General features: G+C 39.1%; 1 protein-coding gene across 15 annotated transcripts in view; it reads right to left on the bottom strand.

Moving 5' to 3' along the window:
• nrg1 (neuregulin 1) overlaps positions 1–19,248 on the bottom strand; it is a 108,561-nt gene that overhangs the window by 10,361 nt on the left and 78,952 nt on the right. For 7 of the 15 annotated variants that reach the window (XM_039676939.2, XM_039676940.2, XM_039676938.2 and 4 more), the window contains 3 exons: positions 9,034–9,172; positions 5,592–5,650; positions 831–854 (listed from right to left, as the gene is read on the bottom strand). In XM_039676939.2, the coding sequence (XP_039532873.2) occupies positions 831–854; positions 5,592–5,650; positions 9,034–9,172 (222 nt within the window). Of the gene's footprint in view, positions 1–830; positions 855–5,591; positions 5,651–6,021; positions 6,090–9,033; positions 9,173–19,248 lie in introns of all 15 variants that reach the window. The other 8 variants (XM_039676943.2, XM_039676942.2, XM_039676941.2 and 5 more) reach the window with 2 other exon arrangements.

Here is a 19,248-nt window from a genome sequence, read left to right on the forward strand (position 1 = left end):
TAATCAATTTTGACCGGACACAAAACTGTATACGCCCCTGAGTGCACGATGATGTCATCAACATTTTATCTGCTTTCAAATTTTCCATTTCTTCATGGGGTCTTAAAGGCACAGAATACTGTAGGTTCCCGTCACAACAAAGCGTATGGAAGCCTGTGAGCAAACGCTACCACTCGTTTGATTTAGAAACTTCTATGTTGAATTATTGTTTTTAGAGTATAGCAAACACATTCTTGATGCACACAACACAACGGCAATCACTATGTACAGACATTGATAAAACACTGATGAGAAGTAGAAAAGGGGGAGAAAACAAAGAAGAAAGTGAGGAATGAGATGTCATGCTGAAGATAGAGGGATGCATGAATGGAGGGCAAAGCAAAGCTGAAGGGATCTAAACACAGCATAACTACTGCAGTACGGCTTCTCTTGTGCACCGCTGAACTGTGTGTGGAATTTAGCTGTCTCACTCTCTCTGTGTGTGTGTGTGTGTGTGCGTAAGAGAGAGCTTTACATATCTGCCTTGAATGGAAGATATCAGAGGTCTTGATGAATTATTAACAACATCCTTCCTAGCATGCAGGCTAATGCCCCCGCGCACGTCACATGCTTCGGAGCGGATATCCACTTTCTTGTCTAAGACCCTAGAAACCTGCAGAGTGGCTCTAAGCAAATGAATATAATAAAGAATAATGGTGTCAATCTCCAATCATCTGTTATGGCTGTTTGATCCCTTCATGAGCAAAAGGAAACCAGCTGAAGTTGAAGGAAACAGGCTCAAGCTTCTAGACCTACGAATCTGCAAACTAGGAGGAAAGAACGATTCATACCCATAAATTCAATCCCAAGATGTTCTGCCAAGGCAGACAAGGTGTTGAAAAGAAAGCAAAACACAAACAAACAAAAAACAGTTGAGCGGTGATGTCAACTCTGACTGACTGCACACAAACAGCTCAAACCACCTCCAAAAACACCTGCAGTCTTCTCAGCATGTATATATATATATATATATTGCATGGTACATTACACACATACACAGATACATATTTGAAAGCAGAAATGATTCAAACCTATTCTGTTTGACTTTAAACCCACCATGACAATGCATCATTTAATGCTTTTAGAGAGATATATGGATGGTTTATCACACGTATATAGTGATGTACATCTCTATATACAGACACTTATGGTTGGTCATCATTATGACACAAGGACATGCACATGCAGACGTCACTGCGCTCACGCCATTATATACACTGACCCTCCACACATTTCACTACAGACAGTCAGATTCGGTTAATTCATGTGATTACACCAGCACTTGTTAAACATGCTGTTAAACACATGCATCTCTCGGTCACCTAAACTATCTGACTGATGTCAGAAGCTGTGGCTTGTTGGACTGATACCTGAGCCCATCATAGTTTGAAAGATTAACCCTGGCAGAATGTGATCTCATACTCCTCTATACATTAAGAACAGATTTGCAGAAATATAATCCTGTGATTTCAGAAGCATAAAATGGCACTAAAACTAGTGTCATTACAAGGTTAAATCGCCAATTAAAATAATATCAATTGTTTGACCTTAATGCTGGCATAATAATGATGACGTGTTGTTAGGGGCCCAATGATTTTGCTCATTAACTGATAGCCGAAGGACACATTAGCAAAGATTATTAATAGCTGAGAATTGATTGTCATTGCAGATTTCCAGTAATAGCTATTTTAGCACTTTAGGTAATCGATGGAGATTTTCTGTCTGCTCACTGTCCTATTTGAAATGCAGAAATGATAATGAATATCACCCAAACGTATAATATAGATGTCCAGTTCAATATAATAGACGGATCTCTCTTTTGAGCAAGGATCTCTCTGTGATCATTGATGGCTCTCAGCTCTTATTACATGGCTCTGTGTGTCTTAAAGGGATAGTTCGCCCAAAAATGAAAATCACACCATGCTTTACTCACCCTCAAACCATCCTAGGTGTATATGACTTTCGTTTTTTAGACAAACAAAATCAGAATTATATTAAAAATATCCTGGCTCTTCCCAGCTTTATAATGGCAGTAAATGGAGGACGAGATTTTGAAGGGTAGAATATGGATATTTTTCTTACAAAAACCCATGGCTTTGCTTCAGAAGGGCTTTTTTAACTCTCTGGAGCCATATGTACTACTTTTATGATGGATGGATGCACTTTTTTGGCCTTCAAAATCAGGACCACCATTCACTACCATTATTAAGCTGGAAAGAGCAATGATACAGTATCTTTTAATATAACTCCGTAACTCAGTTTAAAATAACTCCAGTAAATCATGGGATAATTCTCATTTTTGGGTGAACTGTTAATGTTAATTAAGGGAATTGTGTCTATATCTCTGGTACTGTACAATAAGTCGCGTCAATAGTTTTAAGAAGAGTCATTCTCAGAAAAGATTCTCATGGCGTTAAAAAAAATACTACTGTCAGGATTTGTTAAGATGAAAAATAAATGAAAAGGTCTTGTCAATTATTTTTGCAGCTGATTGCATATGAATTTGTGGGAGCTTCCTTTCAGATGCAATATTAATGGGAGGAGTGTATCTAAATTAATCATGCACCATGATTTACCAAGGTTTGCTGTAGTCAATGTACTGGTATTTGTGCAATTATTTAACACCCAAAAAGCATGTCTAAAGCCAGTTTGCACCTGTGTTACCATCAGCCTGACCGGTCTCTGAAGCATATCTGACAAACGCCAATTAATTGTATATATATATATATATATATATATTGGGTAACACTTTATTTGAAGGGGTGTGCATAAGACTGACATGACACTGTCATAAACTTTGCATTAAAAGTGTCACACTGTAAAAAAAATATTGTTGGTTTAACTTAAAAAAGTAAGTAACCTGGGTTGCCTTAAAATTTTAAGTTGATTGAACTGGAAAAAGTGAGTTAATACAATGAAGGAGATTAATTTAATAATCAGAAACTCAAAATAATAATTTAACTAAATAAATTATTATAAAGTTGATTTGACAAAAGAAAATATGTTGTGATAACAAATCTTCAAAGCAACCATTGCCAAATCGGCACAGAAATGGAGCAAGTTTTGGTTAACAGGAAAGCAGAAAACTGAAACCACTCTCTCTATTGCTTGTTTAATATTGTGCGCTAAAGAGTAAGCCCTTAATGGCTTTTGCATGCCAGCACGTTTTCCAGCTAAAATAGTTCGGATTATGTGTTAGGATGGGCACATGTCTGAGAACATCCTTCACATGCCCCCAAGGTGAGAATGGCATTGATCAGTGGTTGTGGGAAGAGGTTTATTGTCTCTGGCAACTCTCTGGCTCCACTCTTGAGGTATCTTTTTCCACGGTCAGCTATATTTTCCCCCTATGTCTAAAGTAGAATTGTATGCTTGGCTATGTTGTATTGTTTGTTAGATACCCCTGTAGGGCTGATGCAGGGTGAATGGAGTAAGGGCATTATAGATTCCCTATACCTTGTTTATCTCGCTCCCCAACTACTGTTGTGTCTTGAAGTAGGGATGTATGCTCCAGGGTTGTGTACTCGAGACTTGGACTCGGTCTCGACTTGGTCTCGAGACCATATTTTAATGGTCTCGGTCTTGTCATGGACTCGTGTGCATTTAGACACGGAATTGAGTCGTACTCGAACATATTAGGACTCTGACTTATTCCCGAGTCCACTCGAGTCCCATTTAAAATATGTCATGATTATTACTGTATGTTAATATTTCTTTAAATTGTTGTTTGGTTAAAACTCGGACTCGACCCTCTATGGTCTCGACTCGGACTCGACTGTCTTTGGTCTCGGTCTTGACTCGGACTTGACTCTCTTTGGTCTCGGACTCGACCCTCTTAGGTCTTGGTCTCGACTCGGACTCGAATGTCTTTGGTCTCGGTCTCGACTCGGACTTGACTCTCTTTGGTCTCAGACACGACCCTCTTAGGTCTCGGTCTCGACTCGGACTCGAATGTCTTTGGTCTCGGTCTCGACTCGGACTTGACTCTCTTTGGTCTCAGACTCGACCCTCTTAGGTCTCGGTCTCAACTCGGACTCAGCCCTCTAGGGTCTCGGTCTCGACTCAGACTCAAGTGAGCTGGTCTCGACTACAACACTCCTCTTGGGATGGGTGATTTATAGGCCTCTTTAATAAGACCCATGTTCAAGAATACGACAGGTAGAGGTAAACTGCCTGTGAGCGTCCCTCCTGATTATCTATTGCATGCTATAGTTAGCAATAGAGTAAAGCGCTATCTATAGTGTGTCCTGGAGAATACGTATATTTTATTGAGGGTTGATTTGCTCTCCACCAGTGTACTGGGGTATGTTATGCATAAGCTTCTCTGCGTCCTTCTTGGGGTTGGCTTATGCTGGATGATAATTATTGGCAAACTAAAGAAAAAGCAGACTGCCTTTCTCTTGACAGAGGCATTTCTCCCTTTTGGGATACTAGGTGATGGGAGTTATGTAAGGCCGTATACATTTTCTCTATTTCATTTACCTCCCTCCCCAAACTGCTGTCAGGTTTTCAAGTTGGGTTTTCTCCCTTTGGATAGGTGCTCTACTGTGGCCTGGTTTGACAATCCTAACATGTAGAGGAAGGTCGTCTATGGGCTTCCCTCAGATTATCTATCACATACTATGGTCTAGTGCTAAAAGGAAAAGACGAAGCGCTAGTTATAACGGATCTTAGGTAGAGTGCCTTTACTCAAGGTTTACTTAATACTTCGAAAAGCAACGTCTCAGGTTACGTCTGTAATCCAGGTTTTTCTGAGAAGAGGAACGAGACACTGCGCTTCATTGCCATGTCTTGGGCCTGCCTCAGAGAAAAGAGTTTATGATGTGTATTACAGGCACTTGTGACTTCACAGACTGTGGTCAGCCACACATGCTCCCCATAGCGTCATTTCAAGACGCAGTGTCTTGTTCCCCTTCTCAGGGAACCAGGATTACAGTTGTAACCTGAGACGTTTTTATTAATGTTAGCACTTGCCAAGGCAACATTTCTAATTTTCTTTCTATATTTTAATCTAATATTCACATTTTATTTTAGCTTTATTTTAATTAGCAAAAACGATTTTTAATAGTTTTAGTTAACAATAGCAACACTGAGAATGACACTTATAACAGTTTCTTGAGAGGTTTACAGGACTTGGTTATACATGAAGACTAGCTCACAAAACATGTTGATGAGCTGAGAGTAAAGTCAGTTCATAACCTTTTGAGTGCAATGTTGTCTGCAGACAGAGCTTAATACACTCATCTCATCTGTTCCCGAAAAAGTTAAAAATTATGTGAATGAGGACAAACCGGATCTCCCCTAATAACTAACATGTGTCCAGACTGATGAATGTCAACCCTGTCTAACTATTGTCAGCTAACTAACATCCAACATAACAAAACTAGATTAATAAATGCTAAACATGCAAAGAGAAGAAATGGAAAACATAAAAAAGATCTGATCTGATCTGACTACCCGTTGGTCAAGAACATAAAACCAAAGCAACAGGAGGTAGCGCTGATTGAGCATGCTCCAATCCAAGCACAGACAGGAAGAGGAAATAGACGTACTGTAGAAGCTGGCCATTACGTAGCTTTGGCAGCGATCACCAGTAAACTCATTGGGGCACCTGAGAGGGAAAGACAGAAGTCACAGAGAGAAAGAGAGGAAGACAGGAAGTGAGTTTGACACCCAAAAGTCCCCCTCACACACGCGTGTCTCCGGTGTTGCTCGCTGAATGTCTCGCAAACGTCCGCCTGGGTTCCAAGTGCCAATTAACAGTTTAGACATGACTAGTCTCTGAAGAGTGGGGAGTATCTCTGGGGTAAATGTTGGCAGCCCATCGTGCACCTGTCCACATCTGACGCCGGGACAGATGGGCGGTCTGGCGAACCCTGACAGAAAGAGTGCTTTCTAAATGGCGGAGGTGGCGAGGCAGCGCAGAAACAGCGGCGATGGAGTGTGTTTGGGGTGAAGGGGGCATTCACAGACTGCACATACGTTTGGGGTCTACGACTCTCACAGGGTCTCTGGTATGACAGCGGTTCCCTGTGAATCCTGGAAGGCACCTAGGTTAGAAAAAGGATGAACACAGCACAACACATCACAACACAACATTACACTACAACACTAGACAAACACACACGGGTCAAGGACAGGGAATGTTCTCTGCTCTTCACAAACATGAGCTTCCCCTCCGGATTCACTTCTGCTGTCACGTCATCATATCACTTATTTTTTGGTGATAAAAAAAAGTCCAGGGTTGAGATTGTTCCAGTCTTGATCTTTCAGCTGACCAACTGGTCTCTGATGACATTTAGAGCACTCAAACCCTTGCCACACACCCACACACAGCTGTGGAGCTCCAGCTGTTCTTCTGGAAGGGAAGTCTTTCTCAACAGACCCTGATTTACTTCAAGCGAAATCGGAAAAAAAATGTGGTGTGATATTTTAAACTTTCCGGCTAGTAAAAATCTTGCCATTGGTCCATGGCGATGATGCGATGGGTAGGCGTGCCTCTGAGGCTCCGCCTTCTTTGGTGTGGAAATCTTCTCCGGTTTATGTCTTCCGTTCAGTCCAACAATGGAAAGCGACATTGTATTTTGCTACAATGCTAGGTGATGGGAGTTATGTAAGGCCGTTTAAATTTTCTCTACTTCATTTACCTCCCTTCCCAAACAGCTGTTGGGTTTTCAAGTTGGGATGCCGCTCCCTTTTGATGGGTGCTCTACTGTGGCCTGGTTTGACAATGCTAACAAGCAGAGGAAGGTCATCTATGGGGCTTCCCTCAGATTATCTGTCACATACTATGGTCTAGTGCTAAAAGGAAAAGACGAAGCACTAGCTATACTTTTAGTGTGTGTGTTTGGATTTTTAGTGAAAATCTTGCCATTGGTCCATGGTGGGTTGGCGTGGCTCTGAGGCTCCGCTTTCTTTGGGGTGGAAATCTTCTCCGGTTTATGTCTTCCGTTCAGTCCATCAAATTAAAGGGTTAGTTCACCCCAAAATGAAAATTCTGTCAGTATTTACTCACCCTCATGTTGTTCCAACCCCGTAAGACCTTCGTTCATCTTCGGAACACAAATTAAGATATTTAAGATATTAAGATCGCTCCTGCATACTAGTCCATAGGCTTCTTGAGGGAATGACACTTGCTGGCATCTAAAAGTCATTAAAGACATCGTTAAAATAGTCCAAGTGACTACAGTGGCTCAATCTTAAGTTTATCAAGCGACAAGAACACTTTTTGTGCGCAAAAACAAACAAAAATAACGACTTTATTTCAAATATTTACTTCCTTCTCCATGGGCCTGTAGTCAGTTAACGTAGTGTGATAGCGTAGAGCTACGTCACACGTAGGCTCACTATTGGCCGACGCTGGTCATGTGTGTTATGCGTGTGACGTACAATAACAGAAGTTTACGCTATTAAACTAGTAACCTGACTCAAGGCAGAGAGAAAAATAAACTAATAAATGAAATAAAGTCGTTATTTTCGTTGTTTTTTGCGCACAAAAGTGTTCTCGTCTTTTGATAAAGTTAAGATTGAGCCACTGTAGTCACTTGGACTATTTTAACGATGTCTTTAATCACTTTTCGAGGCCATCAATTGTCATTCCCTCAAGAAGCCTATGGACTAGTATGCAGGAGCGATCTTAATATCTTAAATATCTTAATTTGTGTTCCGAAGATGAACGAAGGTCTTACGGGATTGGAACAACATGAGGATGAGTAAATACTGACAGAATTTTCATTTTTGGGTGAACTAACCCTTTAAGACATGAGTAAAAACGTGAACAATGGAAAGCGACATTGTATTTTGTAATGATAAAGCTGCTGCTTTAAATTGCAGCTGAATTGCAGAGTCGGTGCAAACATATCCACATCACTATGTTCAGTTGCTTTCTGAACTGCTGTTTGTTATTGAGTGGAAAGCATGCAGCACATATTCATTCAAGCGTCGCTCTCAGCTGCGTGGGCAACATCGGGAAGTTTACTGAGAGTATGCCTAAACCAATCTCACGGGAAATCAGAACCATTTTATGAGGTGGCAATTTTATATGAATTCATATGATGTGAAAAAGGGAGTATGAAGTTCTCGAATTAATGAAATGAAAATACGAATGAAATTAACAAGCCACCAAAATGTCAAATAGTTTTGATTTGCCACAACTTGTGATTGTGTTGGTATTCCAGTCCTCAGGCATTTCAAACTGCTCCAGATTCATCAAAAGTGTTGAGAAACGTTAACAACAACAACGCGATATGCCGCATTCCTTGAATAAAAGGTGAATGGTGCTCTGACATCCAACAGTCGCTTTGATGCTGGAGTGTTGTGGGTGGTTGCCAGGGTGTTGCTAGGTGATTTGTCTCAAATGAAAAAATCCATTCTCTGTGATCATCTAGATATGCCTCCATCAATGTGCATCTGATCTCTAAAATCTCGTCAACACGAGGAATTATTCATGTCTGGAGCACAAATGATGCACACAATCAGCTTTAATCTTAGTTTCACAATTATTATGAGCACTGGTACAGTCATACTTGACTGAGCACTAATTCCACCAGTTGGTTAAGGGTCACGTGAGCACTGCTGAATGGCTCAAAGATGTACAGTCCCTGAGGAGCGCTGCTGTCTGCCTCTGCATTGAGAGAGGCGTCGACTGCAGTGCTTACTGATGAGAACAGAGCCCTTACATCAGCACTACGGTTTGTGCTTATTCACTGGATTGGACAGTAAGTGTGCTGGCAGTGTCGTGCATGCGGAAAACCTCCGCTTGCAACATGATTTTACATTTACATTCATGCATTTCATACTTTATCCAACATTTCATTGAAGATATTCATTGTATCAGTCCATACATTCCTTGAGAATCAAACCTTGGTGTTGCAAATGCAATGCTCCACCGTTTGAGCTAATAGGTCAATCATCTACGATCAATAAAATGACAGTGACTAGCAGACTGAATGCCTCAGTGTTGACCTGTAACACACGTGCGGATGTGAGCTGTACCTGCAGAGGTGTCGGATGTTTCCCGGTGTGACCTCCAGTGTGAAGCATTTCCCTCCGTTCACGCAGAACTTCCTCTCGCTCTCGCTGCAGGGCGTCATGTGACTGGAGGTCTTGGCCGAGGGAGTGGTGCTGGTGGCCGCTGCACAGAACAACACAACACAACTCATAAGAGTTCTGAGAAAGGAGCAGGTTTACCCCAGAGGACCTTATTTAAGTGTAACGCTAATCTGAGATCAAGAATTTAAAAGCGTCTGAACTGGATCTGCAGTTTGTGAGTGTGTCTGATCCAAACGACCTTCGTAAAACATCTGCTAAATACTAGAAGAGACAGGCTATTTCAAGCTATTGATCAGACTGAAGTAAATGCAAGGTCATTGTATTTCACTAAAAAAAGAATGTGAGAGCACAGGAAGAGCAATACTTCTCAACCAAACAGCTACTTCATTACATGCATACAAAGACCAAAATATGAGCACCAATGTTTCAATGTTTCAAATACAGCCACTTACAAAGCAGCAATGAACCATTTAAAGCAAGTGACAATTTTAAAATGAAAACAGCTCAGGCAACCTTGCAAATGTCAATCTATTTCAAGAAATTGTAAATCAGACAACATCAAATAATATCCCACCATACCTGTAACATTGCGATAATATCTGGATATGTGGAAGCGCATGACTCCGGTGTGTCGAGCACTCTGGACCTCTACTGCCTTGCTCTCCACTTCCCATCTGCAAAACCTCTGCTCATCAACATTTTTAAGTGAGCACCTCTGTGGCAGCTTGTACACGTCACGAACTGGCACCGAGTCTACACATCATCAGTGCAGCGGCGAGCGCTCACACTCCTCACACGACGACCAGCGAGGCAAACTAGAGCGCATTACTGGACTCCAGGTGCACTCGTAGTGTACTTCAAATGATAAGATAGATATATAACATTAATGAAATAAAAGAATACTTAAATATACTTAGTATAAAAGATACTTATTTTTGTAATAATGCGAAATTAAAGTTTTAAAGTGCATTTTAAATCATTATGATATAATAATCTTATGTTATGTTTTAAAGATATACAATTGTTCTCTTGATTTTAATTTGAACTATATATTATTCAATACATTTAAAGTTAACATGTTAAAGTTTAAATGTACTAAATTGCAACTTTATCATTCCAAATGTGTAATTAGTTTAATATACAGGTATCAATAGAAATAATACCTGACACACAGGTATCAATAGAAATGACATTCGTTTACTATAAAAGCCTGTCAGTACCATATTTCAATAGAAAACAGAAGTATGAAATTTCATATAAAGATACACAGTAACACTTTAGAATATTGTTCCATCTAATAATTAATAATTACACGCGAACAAATGAGTAACACATTACTAACACATTAGAAACTACTTTTAACTAACTAAGTAATAGCGCTAAGTTTATTGAAAGAAGTTCACTATTAGCTAATGAATTACTACTATTTTTTTCATGCCTCCCAGGGAATTCATAAATTCTAAAGTGAAGATCATAGTACCTCAGTAAGGTAAGGTTTTGGATAGTAATTCCTTCCTGATAAATTTGGCAACACTTAACTCATTACTAGTGGGTTACTATAATCTTCAATTTAGATACCGATCCAAATAAATATTAATTTCTTTAGAAGGATGCGTAGTCCTGTGTAGTTATTCATTAATGATGGAACTGTTTTATAAAGTTTACCAGATGTACTTATGTCCTAATTAATTGGGTCAAAAAATCACTCTAATGTTCAGCTAATGTTAAATGCATTTAATATAAATTGAAACTATAATACATTTTATTTCATTGCGAACAACATGCAATTACATTAAGTACTTCATGTATATTATTTTAAAGCAAATTATTTCTGTAATATGTACTTTTTTCAAAGTATGCTTAAGTATTTCTTTTTCACAAAGGAAACAGTATCAATATTGTTCTGTCCACACACAAACACAAGCAATCCTTCTGAATCTGTCACCATTCTGAGGAAGGGACGGTGAACCCAACCGTGAATTCCTGACCGCGTACCTCCTGAAGTGACTTCATGATCACATACTAATGGCTCTAGTTTCTGCTTTACGCACCAAACCAATTCCACCAGGAAATATTGATAGCCATCTCTAACCACCTCTGACATCGAGTTACTCTCGTTTATGGGCCGGAATCCGTGGCCACATCCGGCCGTCCGGACTTCCCTTCCACACGGTCAGCGCGAGACATGAGCCGCTGAACGCTGGCGATGTTTCAAGGCCAGAATAAAACTCAGCCTTCATCCTGACAGATAATCCAGTTAGTTTGGTTGTGATTTCATAGGTCACAGACCCCATCAGGTGACCACTGAAGCAGGATTTGTTCTGCCTTTGAGCTCAATGTAATTCAATCTTTACCATCCGAACTGCTGATGTTTGAGACAACCAGAACCGCATGAATAATTGACAGCGTAACAGATTGCTTTTGTCCCGTTAATCTAATTGCCGTTTTTCACTCCCATTAAACCTGCAGCATTAGTGATCAGCCACATTTGATCATCCGTCACATAACAACAGCGTTCAGTGTTTTCCGAGGAAGGGAAAGTGACGTGCATTTGCATATGACTGACCATCAGTGCCTGAAAGAAAACGCCTAATGAAAAGACTGTAAGTAGAACGACAAGACTTTAAATAGACGCCATTCATGTGACGTTGGCATCTTGGCATCCTGCGCTCACGTTGACGGGCACCTCTGTGAAGTGGAACCGTCATCAAAACAGCAGGAGAACATCTGAGTCTTTTCAAGGTGACAGAAGAGACAGAAGCCTATTCATTCAGCTCACGTATGAGCACATCTCAAGTCAGAGTCTGTCCGAAAACACGAGTGACGAGCCAAGGAGAGAAGTGAGGAACACTGCATTGCTGGGTGAACTTTTTGCTTGTACTTGGTCTTTGTAAATGTAAATGAAGTTTTTGTTAATCTGCAAGTCTATGTTTACAGTTAAGTGGTGTTTCTGGAGATGGTGGTATTGGTTAAGGATTGGGATGGTAATGTGGAGTTGACACATACATCCATGGACCTTCTGTTATCGAGATCTTAGGGTTAAAACTAGAGATGATGCATCGGCCATAATCGGTATCGGTTGATTAAAGCGATTCACTTTCGGCCATCGGCCAATTGTTTAAAAACAGACGATGATCAACGCCGATCATATATCCTTATATCATTCAAAAGGATGTGGAATGAAAAAAATGTTTCGGTGCATCTCTAGATAAAACGGTAACACTTTATAATAACTACACGCTAATAATCATTAGTTAAGCATGAGTAAACCATTAATTCATCATTCATAAAGCATTAATAGACATTAATAAGCAGTTCATAAATACAGCTATAAATGCTTTCTTCTTGATTTAAACGCATATCTATAATTTGTTTAATAATTGTATTTTCATCCTTTATTAATGATCAATTTATCATTTCTAAATGAAGAATTGCATTTTTTATGAGCCAGTTATTTAAGAGTTTTCAGTGGTTCATACGATTAGAGCGAGTAAGTAAATGATTAATAAACTATTTAAATGTACATTTATACATCTTATTATTCAGACATATAGTGATGGTTACTTAATGTGTTAGTAAATGCTTTATTAACATGTATTAATGCTATAATTAAGGGTTAATTTGGGTAGTTATAAAGCATTTAGTAGTGGTCAGTTAACTATGTTCGTGAGCTCATCTAAAGTGAGGACTAGTCATGCCTTGTAAAGCATTTTTAAAGGCTGTTAAATATTTCTATGTTCTGTATCACTGCGTTGTGTTTGTTACATTTTACTGTTTAGAAGATTGACGAGTCTTTAAATCACCTTTATAAATGCTTTACAAAGCATGATTAGTCCTCACTTTAGATTAGGTCACAAAAATAGTTAACTAACCACTACTAAATGCTTTATAACCACCTGTATTTACTACATTTACTTACACTTTCTAAGTGAACTTATGAATGACTGACAACTCTTAAACAACTGGTTTGTAAATAATGCTATACTTCATTTCATAAACTGTATATTAATGTCTATTAATGTTTTATAAATGATGAATTAACTGTTTACTCATGCTTAACTAATGATTAATAGTGTGCAGTTATTATAAAGTGTTACCGATAAAACTAATATGAATATACAGTCAAACCAAATTTATTCATACTAAGTTACATAAATGAACTAGTGTCCTGCACCCACTATTAAAAAATATAAAATTACATATGGTGTCTGAATAATTTTTGAATTGACTGTAATAAAGGAAATTGCACATCTTTCACTGGTTCATTTTAAAAGGTCCTGCAGTTACTTCCATATGTCTCTTAATTACAATGTGATCATTAAAGCGGCATCCATGACAGTTAATAGTGAAGATAAGAAACGTGGCAAAACTCGTCACACCACTGGGCATTTCAAGTTCCAAAAAGTATGTGATTGTCTAGTAAGTTTGCAGGCTTGTCTGTCAGTGAGAATAGCTGCAGAGTCTTAAAATAAACGCACCCTAAAAATAAGGTGCAATCCACTGCAATGCAGCAGTTCCAGTCTCACTCTCCACACGAGAGCTCTCTGCTGCATCGATTTGGTTACATTTAATTTTTTTTTTTTTGCTGGTAGGAAGAAACCAGAGACGCCAGCTCTGCACAGACTCTGCATCATCATCATCATCACTCATGCTGCAGTGCAAACCCATTGCCATCTCCTCTGAGCTTCTGCGGGACCAGCAGTTTCTGCTGCGTGTGAGGAGATCTGGCCGGGCACACACACCCGAATCGCTCTCTGCACACACGCTGAGGCATACTGTGTTCTTCCAGATCTCAGGTGTATAAACCCAGAATTCTGCTGACTCATACTGCAGGTCTGATGTGACACAGGGAGCGCTGTGTGCTCAAGGCAGGAGCTCACCTCTTTATCTTTCAAACAATGCTTTAAAATATATGTGATGATAACAGTCTCTGCGAGGTACATAACTGCAGTTTGCTGAAAGGCTAGAACCAGTTGAAGACAGTCCCTGTCAAAACCACAAAACCCCTTAATCTATACTTTCATAGCCATTTCACTGTCAACAAACAACTATGAGTTGAAACGTTCAGAAATACAATACTCTCTTGTTTTCTTTTATTGTTTTATTAAAGGGTTAGTTCACCCAAAAATGTAAATTCTGTCATCATTTATTCACCCTCAAGTTGTTCCAAACCTGTATGGAACCTGTACAACCGTTTGGTTCCAATCGTTCTTCAAAATATCTTCCTTTTTTGTTCAGCAGACGAAAGAAACTCATACAGGTTTGCAACAACTTGAGGGTGAGTAAATTATGACAGAATTTTCATTTTTGGGTGGAGTATCCCTTTAACATTAAATGACTGAGAGCAACAGGTTTATTAGGCTGCTGTCACTTTAAGACCGAATTCACAGACCTAATGCACTGACAAAGCACTCTATAGCGGTTTGTTTACTGAAGACATAACTGAATGCGTTTAAGTCAAACAAAGTCCCCAAGTCCCCATGACATATATTTTGCGTGTACATTAGTTCACTTTTGAAAAAACTTTTGCTGATAATTTACTCACCCCCATGTCATCCAAGATTTCCATGTCTTTCTTTCCTCAGTCTAAAAGAAATTAAGGTTTTTGATGAAAACATTCCAGGATTTTTCACCTTATAATGGACTTACATGGGAACCAGACGGTCCAAGGTCCAAACGACAGTTAATAACAGTTTCAGATGCAGCTTCAAATGTCTTTAAACAACACCAGACGATGAATAAGGGTCTTATCATGTGAAACGATCGGTTATTTCAAAACTTATTTCAAAAATGTAACTTTTCTAAGGACAAATGCTAGCCTTGCTCTATTCTGTGAGGCGCATTTGTAACGTCACGTAATACGTAATTACGTTCAAAAGGTCACGGGCGACGTAGCCGGAAGTACAGAATCAAAATCGTCCGACATCATTGTTTTACCTTTTAATTCATTTTTTTGTAAACGGCGTTTGAGTTAGTTTGCACGTTCAACCTATGCGTTCAACTTGTAAACACTGACTCTGTACTTCTGGCTACGTCACCCGTGACCTTTTGAACGTAATTACGTATTACGTGACGTTACAAACGCGCCTCACAGAATAGAGCAAGGCTAGCATTTGTCCTTAGAAAACTTACATTTTTGGAATAAGTTTTGAAATAACCGATCGTTTCGCATGATAAGACCCTTATTCATCGTCTGGTGTCGTTTAAAGACATTTGAAGCTGCATCTGAAACTGTTATTAACTGTCTTTTCGACCTTGGACCGTCTGGTTCCCATGTAAGTCCATTATATGGAGAAAAATCCTGGAATGTTTTCATCAAAAACCTTAATTTCTTTTCAACTAAGGAAAGAAAGACATCTTGGATGACATGGGGGTGAGTAAATTATCAGCAAAAGTTTTTTCAAAAGTGAACTAATCCTTTAACAAATACATTATTCAGGTACATTATTCAAACAGGTACATTATTCAAATGTTCTCCTTTTCAGTATCACAGAAGAAAGAAAGTCCGGTTATGAGTAAATGATGAGAGAATTTTCTCTTTTGAAACTGCCACTTTCAGTGTCCAGAGAGAACTCATTTACTCTCATAGAACAGGAGAACAAACGGGATCGAAACAGCAGAGAAAGCCTAGGATTGCACAACTCCAATCTGCCAGTGTTAGTTCTGGCGTGGCATGTTTTAGAGAGCTGAGGAAGTGTGTGTCTGATAGAACACACACCTCACCTCACCTCTCTCACAGCTTACCTGATTCACTTCACACATGCCCAGTCACCCGCGACAGCAATGCCTGTTTATCTGTAACCACGGCAATCACGCGTTTGACGTCTCTCTCAACATGACCAGCGGGAAACTAATGTGTGTCTTGTGCAATGTGTGTAAAGAGCAGAACTTATCGCTTCGGGCTGTAAAAAACGCCTGGAACTCCTGGAGCGGCACGATTGTTCTCTGGGAGGGATTTCCTGTGGACCTGTACCGACATATTACTTTAAAGCGCATTCTTTAAAGGTTTTACGTCAGCAAACCATAGACACTTTAAATTAGAGAGGAAGTTTTTACAAAAGAAGCTGAATGACTAATTATGAAGCAAACAATTACAAAGACACTGCATTAGAAGGGTGTTAAACACACCTCAGCACCCTGATGGAGAAACACAGCTGTTTCTCGTGTTGCACTTCATTTTTCACTTCATTCACTTTGAAATGTGGCTAGGGATTTCTCATCATAATTAGTAATAAAAATAATATAATTGTTTTGAAGGGCAATCTCAGTTTACTAGTGAATATTTAGCAAATCGTAACCATGACCAAGATGCCTACTTGGAAACAATTCTGACTGATGACACTAGATTATAATAATCTACAGGATAATATATTGATGCCCCCGAACGCTTGTGACACTGTCACATAAGAGACATATTTACTGCTCTAATCTATCCAGGAAGCAGGAGCTACACTGGTATAAAGAGAGCAACATGACAAACAAACAAGGGACACAATAGATACCATCACTTTTTTGGAGTGTGGTGTTACCGCTTGCGGACTTACTTTTCCAGACACCACTTCAAACTTTCGGATTATCACTACTATCACTTTTGGACTGTTTTTACACTGGTGGACACTCACATTGGGACGCTTCAACACAGGGATTTTTACTGTATGGACTGTTTTATGGTATGGTGCGATGGACTTTTAATTCTCCTGGGTTGATTGTGCTGTTTTAAAGTCTCTTGTGAAGATTGTAAATACACCATTCTTATCCACTTTAACCTCACACAATTCCTCACCCATTTTAACCCATCGCCGGCAATACCAGCTCACTTTTTTTCTTATAAGTGCAAAAGACATTTAAAATTTGATTTGATCTTACATAAGTGTTATACATCATTCGATCCTGTTAAGTGTCTATTTTTTTTGTGTATACTCACAATAAAAACAAAGTGGTGTGCTTTTTGTCCAATAAAGAAAAATAAACATGATGCGAATTTTGCCTTCTCTCTGTCAGTGAAGTCCATTGTGAAACACGTCCGAAAATGAACTGTAACTCAGTCAAGCGATTTCTCTCTATGAAGCTGAAATTCTCTTCTTTTAAATGAGTAATTTATTTAAAAAAACAAATATTCTCAGTTTATGTAATCTGTATGAAAAGAGAGAGATGTCAGTCTTTTCCTTTCAGCTCATTATAGTTTATTACGTGCTAATCTGACCACGCCCACGGAGAAAGAGCGTACGCTATTCAATCGCAAATGTTGAGGCAAGCCATGAAAACGCCCACATCAGCTTGATAAAATATCCAGTTTAATAAGAATCTTGTACTTTACCTTGTCTTGCTGCGCTGTGAGGAATTATACTATCGTAATAATCCTGGAAAAGTTACCTTAGAATTGCTGGTAGTTTCATTTCGAGGAGCAACGGATTCAGCTGATGCAGTAAGTTATTTATTCTTAAGTGCTTTGTTTTAATCACATTATTGAATAGTGTCTTTAACTATACAAAGACTGTTTAAATATGAATTGCGTGTCTGTGTGTGAGTGAATGAATGGATGAATGGCAAGGACGCACCTTAGTAAACATTAGTAAACATTATTTTTACATGAACACATCCAAACTATATTGCTATAGCCTAATGAGATTTGTTCTAATCGTGATACATAATAGTGTCTGTAATGACAACATTTCGTTGACTAGTTTTGGATAGATTATAAAGTTTTTAATATAAAATAGACATCAAATAAGCTTTTTTCACAATTTAAAACAATCTATTGTTTTATGTGAATGATTAGGCAGGATGATTTTCAGATCATATTGAAGCAAAAACTCTAGGCGACAACATGCATTAGTCAAAAGTCTCGTGGACGCATATTAAGTATGTGTTTTGTGGCCTTATTTCAGAAACTTTCATTTTTTGTTTTTTCAATAACCATGCATAAATATTCTCTCAAACACAAACATGCAAATACATGTTGCTCACATATTAGGGTATAATATGGGATAATAATGTGAAGTTTGACCAGCACAAGTTAAAGTACTCTGAGATGAAAGCAACATACAGAGCGAGAGCGAGTGCGAGGTCATATTGGGCTCCAGCCTGCTGAAAGGTTTGTCACGCGATCAGTTAACGACTGCCCTGCCTCGGCCACAGAGGGAACACCACTGGGATCATGGAACAGGCGTGTGAGGAAAAACCTTTTGTTTCCAATGTCTTCAAAACCATTAGTCTCACCTGAGCTGTGCAGAAGCACAGACTGATAATCGTTGAAATTGAAATACTCTTTACGCAAGCAATACGGTACTCGAGGCTGTGCTGTGTCGTGAATAAGTCACGGCTGAAGGGCGTTGTTTGGCACAACGCGAGGCGGAGTAACCCCAACAGTCGCGACTTATTCACCATACAGCACAGCCTCGAGTACCTTATTGCTTTTATAAAATGGTTCCAACACAATACAAATATTAAAGCCAAAAAATATGTATTTATGCAACTTTAATAAAGTAAAATCACTAAAAGCCTTCCTTCCGCTGGAAAAAATGGTCCCTGTTACATACATTAGATGGCGGCAAAGACTTTATGTCTTTATGAGAGTGAGTCAACCAATAGAGGAGACTATTACATTGAAAGGACTCAAACTTGTAATCACGGAGAAGGAAGACGCAACTGACAAATGACTATTGTCACGGTAAAACCCCTTAACTGTAAAAGGACCTTAAGGAAAATGCATGTACACTCACTTACTCGATCTCTCACAATACTCTACTATACAATGAACAATATCAATGAGATCAAACATGTGATTGCCTAGTTGCTAAGAGTGGTTGCTAGGGATGTTGTGTAGTGATACATCGAACAGTTGGGTTAAGCGCCATAGTTGTGTTTTATCGTGAATAAAACACAGCAATTGACCAATCAGAATCAAGGATCGGAACTAACCGTTTTATAAGACCAGTTCAATTATGGATACTGCGAATAGGTTCAGCACCAAGATCTACAATGAAAAGAGATGTAAACTGTAAAAAGTAGCACTCAAATCAAATGTGCGTGAACTTGCTGAGCTAATGGATGATTTTGGCAAAGCTGCAGGCGTCTAGACCTACATCAAGAGACCCTAAAGAGATTAGTGAGTTAAAGAAACATTACAGATGTTGAGATGTTTAAATAAACCATCAC

Source organism: Pimephales promelas, chromosome 23 (assembly GCF_988280905.1).
Source record: "Pimephales promelas chromosome 23, fPimPro1.hap1.1, whole genome shotgun sequence".
In the NCBI taxonomy this organism is placed as follows: domain Eukaryota; kingdom Metazoa; phylum Chordata; class Actinopteri; order Cypriniformes; family Leuciscidae; genus Pimephales; species Pimephales promelas.